This window comes from Crocodylus porosus, unplaced genomic scaffold, assembly GCF_001723895.1.
Source record: "Crocodylus porosus isolate Cpor-Errol unplaced genomic scaffold, CroPor_comp1, whole genome shotgun sequence".
Classification (NCBI taxonomy): domain Eukaryota; kingdom Metazoa; phylum Chordata; order Crocodylia; family Crocodylidae; genus Crocodylus; species Crocodylus porosus.
In genome coordinates this window covers 9,701,427-9,711,422 of record NW_017728886.1, presented here as the reverse complement: position 1 = coordinate 9,711,422, position 9,996 = coordinate 9,701,427, and the positions used below count along the sequence as shown (strand labels likewise).

The window sequence follows — 9,996 nt, the reverse complement described above, 5'->3', positions numbered from 1 at the left end:
CATCTACATGTGCACACCAATCACTGTGCAGTAAATTAGCCTAACATGTGGTTTGCTAGTACCTGTAGATTAACCACATTAGGTACTTCACAGTAGCACACATGTAGACAGCTGACTGGGAGCAAATTGCTCCTGGTTAGCCCGGGCAGCAAGGGGTGGTGGAACTGTCTCACCTCCCGGGCAGCTGCTTCCCAGCTTTGCACCCTGATCTGCACCGGGTTGGGGGTGGGAAGCAGACCAGGACGTGGGGCTGGCAGACAGCTGTCCAGGAGAGTCTACAGCTCCCCATCCCTCACCTCACACAGATCAGGGCACAGAGCTGGCAGGCAGCTGTCCTGGAGGCAGGACAGCTCTCCCTGCTTGGGACCCTACTGTCAGGGGGCAGACCAAGTCAGGAACAGCCCTGCACTGAACTTCTCCCATCAGGAGTAAATTTGCTTCTAACAGGCGCACATGTAGATGTGTGCCTGGGGAAAGCTTACTGCACCTTATTTGCACAGAAACCCTAAAGCACATTAATAGCGCATGTAGATGTGCCCTGTCTATCATTAAACTGCTACCAAAAGCAGCATGTACTTAGCAATGGAAACCAGCTATGAAGTTGATTAAATGCAGCCAACACTGAGCATGACTATAAAACACATGACCCACATTGGGCAAATATGCTGACAGGAACCTTTAATTGTTTTTTTTTGGCAGGCATCCTATGCATCCTATATGCAAGCTCCAGGCCCAGAAATCTTAGGTTTGAATGCCTCTCTTGCCTTGCTTTGGCATTGAATTTTACCCTCCTAAGAGTATGTAAAGCACAAGACTGATAGGTCTGGGGGAGAGGATACTTGTCTGGTGGTAGAGCTTCACAGACTTGAGGACTGAGCTCTGTTCAGTCAAATTTTGGAACTTGGACCTTGGGCTTTACCCAAGTGAATTTGACATTTGGAACTGACTTGGCCCTCATTTATACTAGACATAAGTAGGTGTCAAAGTGCTGCTCAAAAGTGTGTTTATGAAACACCTATGCTAAAACTGGCAACCATTTCAAAAAAAGATAATGTGCATCAATTCTGGATGAGCAAGGTCTATGGGTCCTGTATGCAAATTGCTACAGCCAGGGTCAGAAGGGAGAGGAGGAAGGGATTGCCAGGGAAAAAAGTTGGCGGAAGGCAAACAGCAAAGAGCTATCAGATCCCTCAGATTTACTTTTCCTTCTCTAGCAGTGGGAAGGGGACAAATTCAAGGCAAACCTCCATTAATTAGAATCTATACCTGGAAAATTATAAAAATGGATACATTTTCCCATATATAGAATCTAATTATTGAGGGCAGGGGTCATACCAAATTCAAGTAAATATGGTACCTTTTCTTCAGCGTCACCAGCTTCAGTGAAGCTATGGTGATTCTCATCGATGCAAAACATGCCCTCCCCCCTGCATCTAGCTTCAAATAAGAGAGAGAAAACAAGTTTCAATGAAAAAAATTGACCATGAGACACCACATTGACCAGGAGAATCATGGGGAAATAGAGCAAAAAGAAATAAGATTAAATAACATTATAATACAATGATTTGTTTTAAAATAGTGCCTCAAATTGCAATAAAGGTCAAATTGTGCAAAGCACTGTACATGTTTCTAGTAAGAGAAAATTCTTGCCCCCCAGTATTCACAATCTAAATAGATATGACAGGCAAAAGTGGGGCAGCGGAACAAGGGAGTAATATGTTACTTGCCCAAGGTCAGCTGGGACATACGTGGAAGAGTTTGAAACTGGAAATCTAGCAAATTTTTAACCTTATCTTGAAAGCTGACCTGCATATAAAATCAACCTATACAGAAACAAATAGCATGGAAGTATTAAGAGGGCCTCTGCAGCACTCTTGTGGCTATGACTACCTAAAAATGGGAAATAAAGGAAAACGAATCAGTCACTGAAAAGCAAGATACTGCATACTGAACATGTGAGCCTGTGCATCTCAAAGAAGCATTTACATGTATGCAGGAAGAGAATGAACCTAGGCCCGGGACTCTATTTGTGTGGAGAAATCCTGGCTAATGAACACATGCTGCCTTGAGAAGGGCAAAGGCCTTTAGAAGGAAAACAGGGTGAAGATCAAGAGAAACCAGGTCACAGTTATGAAAAATGTTACTCGATTCATGACCGTTGCTGGAGTGTTAAGTGTTGCATTTATTATTTCATTATACCGCAGTAACACGACCACAATAGTATACACACCATGACTATCCTATGCAACTGCTTTCTATTGGAGGAGTTCCAGTACAGATTATCATATCAGCAGGTCATGCAATGGCTATGCTTGCGATATTTGAGTCACAGGACTTAAAATACTGGGAAACATTAATATAGCAGGTTAATAACCAAAATGTCAATTCATATTAGCCCCTTCCTTCCTTCAAAAAGTCCCCAAACCTTATACCCTTTTCCCAGCCAGCCCATTCCCATCCCCACACAGATACTTTGTTCCAGACAGTCTGAGATTATCTTCTAATCCTCAAACTGGCTCCTGAATAAAGCAAATCAGCCTAATTAAGAGGATGTCCTGTCACCAGACATGAAGTCGAGTACTGACTCATCATTGTTCTTTCTGGAGCACGGTAGCCAGAAACCAAGGATTCTGCCATAGTCTGGGCCCCACAAGGATATAACTGCTGTGACCCTGAGCAGATTTATTCTGCACATGTGCAAACACTGAGCAAAGATGAATATCAGGGTCAAAGGTTATAGTTAATGGCAAACCACCATTATTTCATTTGCAACTGATGTTTAATAGGAAGCTGCTTAAATTGCTGTATATTTACAGCATTACATTCTGTACGCAATATTTTAAAGCATTCTTAACAAAAATTAAACAATGGATCCCTTTTCTCTGTCCACAGACAGTTCACAATCTATAGGGTCATCACTTGTGAAAGAATCTGTCATCTGTACCTTGAGATTGTCATTATTGGCTCCAGTAACACTGTCATAGGATGGAGGGAAAGAGGTTGTGGACACGCTTGCAGACTTGTCTACAATCCTGTCATAATTTTCATTCATCATAAGTGCAATAAGACCTTCCTTCTCTGGAGCATCTTCTTCAAGGATGTCACCATCACTGGTTCTACGACGATATAAAAAAGAGGCCTGCTTCAAGGAACGTTGAAGCAAGTGACTCCTGTAAGCCCTCTGGATAATAATAGCAGATATCTCCTCCTGTTTGCGTCTGAGCGTACTTGTAATTGGTTCATATGAGAGCTTGGATGGGTTGGCAGCCATAAACTTTTCCTCCATCTGTACTTTAAGGGTATCCATCTCCCCAGAGTCTCCTAACACTCGTTTGGTAAAAGCAAACAAGATATCCAAGCAGTGGATCCTATCTCCACTGACCATGGGAAGGTCCATTGCTATGAGCTCAAGATGATTTGGTTTTGGTATGCGTAAAGGTTCTGCCAAAATATTTGCAAAGTCTGAAAGTGAGGCATAAGGAATAAACTGTGTTGCTCCAGGATCAAACTTCTCCCAAATTTCATAAAACATATCAAAGTCATCTTCACCTAAAGGATTTGTACTTTCCTCAGTGGCAGCATTGAAGTTCTCTAAAATAACAGCTATATACATGTTTACCACAATGAGAAATGATATAATGAGATAACTTACAAAATATATTATACCTATAGCAGGTTTCCCACATTCGCCCAGTTTGCCTTGTATTTTTGGGTTACAATTTGGTGGCCCGGTATTTAAAATAGGACTGAGAAGTCCCTCCCAGCCAGCTGATGTTGTGATTTGGAAGAGACAAAGCATGCTGTTAGCAAAGGTTTGGAAGTTGAACATATCATCGATTCCAGCCTCCCTCTTAACATAGGCAAAGTTAGTCATGCCAAAAATCGCATAAATGAACATGACCAAAAAAAGTAAAAGACCAATGTTGAACAGAGCAGGAAGTGACATCATTAAGGCAAAAAGGAGAGTTCTAATTCCTTTGGCAGCTCGGATGAGTCTTAGTATTCGTCCAATCCGAGCCAAGCGAATGACTCTGAAGAGTGTAGGTGACAAGTAACTTTCGAATTGTTTAGCAAGGTCAGAAAGCAGAGTGGCTAAAAAAGAGAAATAAGTAACCAATTAGAAAGTCTCAAGTTTTCTCACTTAGCAATGGAAACAAATAATAATACCAGCAAAATGGATACACCTCTGAACTGAAGAGGCCCATGACTTAGCAGTGATGGAATAAAATAGGCGTCTTTAAAAAGTTAAATGGCTTATCAGTAAATATTCAGAAAACATGGACTGCATGCATCTTATTTGGCTCTAGGTGTGCAGAAAGAAAGGAGAAACCAAGGATACCTGAAATAAATGGTAATGCCAGTTACAGGCACTCTAATGATTAGACACTAAACGTATAAGGACCATATGAGCAAGACATGCCAACATAGCAGATGCAGGCATAATTCATGCTAATTAGCACTGCTTTTAGTCCCAACTCTAGAGGCCTGAAACCACAAATAGGGGTGTATTATTCTGATATTGGGTTCAAACTTATAGACAAGGCAAAATAGCTCTAACAAGACAGACTTACTAACTTGGATCCAGAGATGCAAAATTCAATATCCTGTACATGATGAAGCCAGGGGTTTTGTTACACAAGAAAACGCTATTTTTATTTAAGGCCTTCTAAAATAAAATGCCAAGTAGTCTCATAGGACATAGTTACATTTTCTATTTTAAGTTAGACTCTTTTAAGCAACTCAATTTTAACAGTCAAAGTATAGGGCACACACTTAAAAAAACCCTAAAATCTGTGCAATTTTTTTCTATATCGGTCAAAACTATTAGATTGATTAGATTAAATAACAAATATCAGGTAATCCTTGATGTCTGTAAAAAAAGAGCTAGAGGTTAATAAATTTAAAATGTTTTATATCTTCCCTAAAATACCTAATTATCTCCTGATTAATGACAAAATCAGTATATTTCTTCCTCAGAAGATCTTATCTGAGTCTTCAGATATAAATATTACTATTATCGAATTATTTTTACAACTTTTTAAACCATAAAAAGATAAGTACGACTATGGGGAAGTACAGGGTAAGTGAAAACAGTTAGGAAAAATATAAATCCTTGTTCCATATTATTTGAATATATTCATGGTTATTTTTTCCCCTCAGACACTGTATGTCTTGGACAATTTTGACCAGTTTTTCAAACATTTTATTCCTAGAATCCTAGTTCTCTTTTGGCATCAGTTTGTGGTCAGCCTAACTTTTTAATCTGATGCATGGTGAAGACAGTGTCAGTATATTTTTACCTACCTACAATTGATATGACCACAACAATTAAATCAAATATGTTCCAGGCATTGATGAAATAGTATTGTCTCAGAGCCAACAATTTCACAACGCATTCTCCAGTAAAGATGGCAACAAAGAGTATATTGATTTTGTTAAGAACAGCCGTCTTGGTTGTACTTTGATCATCAGTTTCCACCATCATGGTGACCATGTTAAGACAGATAAGAGTTATGATGGCAATATCAAAGGGTTGACTTGTTACAATATCGAAGAGGAACCCTTGATATTTATTCTGAGAAAAGAAAGAAAAATATTAGGAATTAATTAGAAAAAGTAGATGTGAATATGTTTGTTCATATTTACTAGAAGAAAGGTTTAATCTTGATACTGCAACATTTAATTCTATTATAGACAGATATATAATGGACAGTCTGAATGTAAAAAAAAAATCATTCATTTCCCATTCAGAAAGACAATCGATTCTGAGGTAAACATATAAGCTAATAATGTTTTCCCAGAAAACTCCATAAATATTTAATTCTGCAATTTTTCAAGTAGCAAACAAAAGTTACATTTACTTTTAATTTAACTTACAGAGATGTAAGTGACCGTGAGAGCTCATCCAATTCAAGAGAAGGTCACCCAGGTCTAAATCATGCTAGATAAGCATTGTCCGACCTTAATTTTAATTCAAGTTAAGTTTTTATTACAGATATAGACTGATTAGAAATCTTTCATTGGGAGGAACTCAGATGGTCTTACCAGTGGCCTTGGGATGGGTTTTTGGGGTTTCTTGGATCCCAATTTTTTCATGGCATTATAATATTTTTTCTGTTCTTCTGTCATAAAAATGTCCTCCCCACCTAAGTATATGGAGAAATGCTACCATTACTGGTGATGCTAAAACTGTCATTGTAGTGCAAAAGTCTAAAATACTAGGAAACAACATTATTCTGTATTTGCACTTCTTCCTAAGACACTTTTCACCCAATTAAACAAAAAGCAGAGAGCTTTCTGTGCAGCTGCTTAGCAGCACTTCACTGGTTCAGAGTAGTAGGTTGCCAAGAGCTCAGACAGAAAAAGCAGTACCTCGCTCAGAGTAACTCTCCAAACTGCTTCCCACAGTGCTCCCCTTGAACCTCAGCTGGAAGGCTGGAAGAGACTCCATCTTGTGCAGCCCCTGTTTAACACTCTGGATCATCCCTAACTAAAACTCCCCAGCCAAATATCTGTCCATCCTGATCTTGAACATTTCCAGGGATGGAGATTCCACACAACCTCTGCAGGTACCCTGTTCCAGTACTTGGCCATTGTCATAGTCAGAAAGTTCTTCCTAACCTCCAACCTAAATTTCCACTACTGAAACTTGAGTTACGTGTTCCTAGTCCTGTCTCCTATAGCTACAGAGAAAGCCCATCTCCATCTCATCATCCAATCATTAATGAAGATGTTAAACAATACTGGACTAAGGACAGACTGCTGGGGAACCCCACTTTATATCTCCTTCTAGCTAAATATCGAGCCACTGATAACTATTTTTTGGGCACAATGAACCACTGAGTTATATACCTATTTTACAGTACCCTAGAGTCAAGAACAATATGGTTGGGGTTCAAGGAAAGAGATAGGGAAGCACCTAATTTAGAATTGTGAAAAAGACACAGCTGGAAGGGTGTAACGAGTGGGCATCCTGGGGCTGATTTCCATATAGGCCTGCCCACTTGATTCTGGGCAAACCACTCACCTGTCTCACCTGCCACACCTTGATGTTCTGATTACTTGATGTTAATTAGGCAGGAGGCTGACAAGGGTCTCTGTACATGACTCTGACCATCCCTTATCATGTCTCATGCCTTGCAGATGTTTCTTGGCTTAACACCAAGCCTCATCATATTCCCATAGCCTCACTTGCCCCTATCCTATCCTTAGCACACACTGGGCTCCCAGCCCCATCTCTAGTCCTACAAGCCCCATCTCCAGGTTCTAAGTCCTGTCCTCAGGCTCCAAGTCCCATCCCCAGTATCCAAGCCAGCCCTATCCTAGGGCTCCAACCTGGCTGAATCCTCAGGCTCGAAGCTATCCCCATCCTTGGGCTCCAACTCTGGGCCTACAAACCCCTCACACCAGACTCCAAGCCCCTCGCTCAGCAACTGGGTCTCCTAGCCCCATCCCCCACTCTGGAGCCTAACGCTCAGCTCCCTCATGTGGCCTCAGGCTCCACTGTGAGACTGCGCACTACCACAAGTCCCTCCACTGACCTGGGCCCTGCCTCAGGGCTCACACTGAGCCTGGGCTCCCCCTGCTTGATCTCACCAACCAGGGATGTGGGGCTGGGATTAGAAGGTGCCCCATACTCACCTTTCACTGGGGAGGCAACTGGCCTGGCATTTCTGGGGAGCTACCCTGCTTGACCAGGCCATCCTTCCCCAGCAGGGTGCAGTTTTCAGTCAAACCCAGGACCATGGGGCCTCCTCCTTCCCCATAGCCCCAGCCCTTACCTCCAAGATGTTGTCAGCAGCAGCTCCAGCCAGCTGGTGCTCTCTAACTGGCTAGCAGCATACTGCTGCTCCCTCTGCAGTTCAGAGCCCAGGTCTTATAGAAGACAGATGGACCCTGCTCCTAATCAGGCAGCCCTGCCTTATTGGCACTGCAAGCAGCTGGGGACTGCCTTGCTGCTGCTGCTCAAGCCCCTGAGAGTAAAAGAGCACCCTGTTCTCTGTTACAAAGGGTCCTTGATATCTCATCTAACCCAATGGCTGCTCAAGAGAGGATCAATTCTATCTAAACTATCCCAAATAAACATTCACCAAACCACCACTGGAGCACTTCCACTGACAGATTCCACAGTGACAGAAGACAAGTCTCCTACATCTTAGCCTTGTGCCATAGTTCCCTAAAATATGCTACACCCCAACAGAGTTCTTTTGCCCACTCGGACACCCTGTCATATTTATACTTATTTTGCTTCTGGTAGGTTTGTTTTTGCCATAATAGTAAATACAAATAGATCTTAGGGGCTTCAGTGTAGAGCTGGCATTATGTATTCTGTAAGCATGGGTGCAGCTGGTGCCACCTTATTTGGGGGGGCACATGCCCCCCCAGCAACCAGTCAGCAACTGGGAGGGGGGTACTCCACAGCTAATCTTGCCGACAGGGGTGGAGGTCCCCCACAGCAGATCACACCAACCAGGAAACGGCCACGGTGCTCCTGGAAGTGGTCGCGGTGCTTCTCACTCCCTGGCCAGCGCTCATCGGGGGGTGGGTACCAGCGCTCCCACCTGCCCCCCACTTCCTGTCATCTAAGCAGGGAGAACAGCCTGTCAGGGGGTGCACCAATGCTCTCAGGGGGTGCACGTGCACCCCCATACACCCCCCTCCACGTTGTCACTGTCTGTAAGTATGAATAAAAACAAGACATTAAGGACCTGGAAATATCCAAGATACTTATCTTTTTCTTTTGTTCATTAAAGTTGTCAATAATAACCCCAACAAAGAGATTCAGCGTGAAGAAAGACCCGAAGATGATGAAAATCACAAAATAGAGGTACATATAGCGATTGGATTCCATTTTTGGCTGTTCTGATTCCTAAAACAAAAGGAAAATGAAAAGAATATGGTGCCAATCCTGACCTGAGTTCTGTATGGAAGCAGGGTCCTCCCACACAGAACTCCTTGAAGGATCAGAAATTTGTTAAGTCATTGCAAATGCTGAAAAATCTCTCTAGCTGAAATCTGTCTGTAGGATACAAGAAGTCCTACATTTTAGGCAGTAAGAAAGAGGAGGGAACAAACTTTGTAGCATGACTACTTGGAAGTTCAATGGCACTGCAGATGATAATGTAACTGGAGACAATGTTTTTGGCAGACCACAATTATCTTTCCTGAAACTGAAAATATGTTCTGCAAATAATACTCTAAATATTCTGTTGCAGAAGTAATTGCCCAGAGTATTAGCCCAATGTCTGAGAGCAGTATTGCTGCTCTTGTTTGTTATTTTGATTTTCTTTACCATATATGCTATGGTACAGTCTGGTCATTGGGCAGAACAAGTTATAATAATTTGGCATTATCGTTATTTGTATGAAAAAAAATGAAGGGCAAAGTTTCCCAATCCACTAACTGTACACAAAGAAATAAGACGATAGAAAGATGAGTTATTAGTTTACTTTAATTTTGCATATGTATTTCTTTTTTTAAAAAGCACTCAAGCTTTTCTCTTTTAAGCAGCTGTTTAAAAAATAACATCCATTGTGGCTCTGTGGCTGATCCAATTCCCACTCAAGTCAATAGGAATTTTTATTGTGATTCAGGTCTCAATGAAGTCATCTCACTGGCACAGTTTTCAGAAGTGTTGAACAATTAGCAGCTTCCACTAAGATCAATGGGAGTTACAGTGCTCAGCATTAGCAAATCAGACAATTTCTTTTGGAACATAAAATCCAGCCACTGCTTTTAAGAATCTCAGCCTAGATATTTTCTTTTAATCAATGGCACTGGGGAAAATGCCATTATAACAGAATCCAAATTCTTCCTAAAATTAGATTCTGTACCTGTCCATGAAGATGAAGGCTTGTGAAAAATCCAGAGGTATACAGGTCTGCAGCAAACAGATGCACTGGACTGCTGAGCTGCTCTGACTGTTTGCTGCGGCTTTTATTTCAATACATCAGGTCTCGAATCACCTTGGCAGGACTATTGATTCATAGATTCATA

The 9,996-nt window shown here is 41.7% G+C and overlaps 1 protein-coding gene across 1 annotated transcript in view; it reads right to left on the bottom strand.

Annotated features, from left to right (window-relative positions):
• Nucleotides 1-2,860: 2,860 nt before the first annotated feature.
• LOC109322526 (sodium channel protein type 5 subunit alpha-like) overlaps nt 2,861-9,996 on the bottom strand; it is a 68,827-nt gene continuing 61,691 nt past the window's right edge. Inside the window, exons 23-26 of the mRNA XM_019553949.1 lie at nt 8,728-8,869; nt 6,046-6,146; nt 5,305-5,575; nt 2,861-4,092 (exon numbers count right to left, since the gene is read on the bottom strand). Of these exons, the coding sequence (XP_019409494.1) occupies nt 2,861-4,092; nt 5,305-5,575; nt 6,046-6,146; nt 8,728-8,869 (1,746 nt within the window). The remainder of the gene's footprint in view (nt 4,093-5,304; nt 5,576-6,045; nt 6,147-8,727; nt 8,870-9,996) is intronic.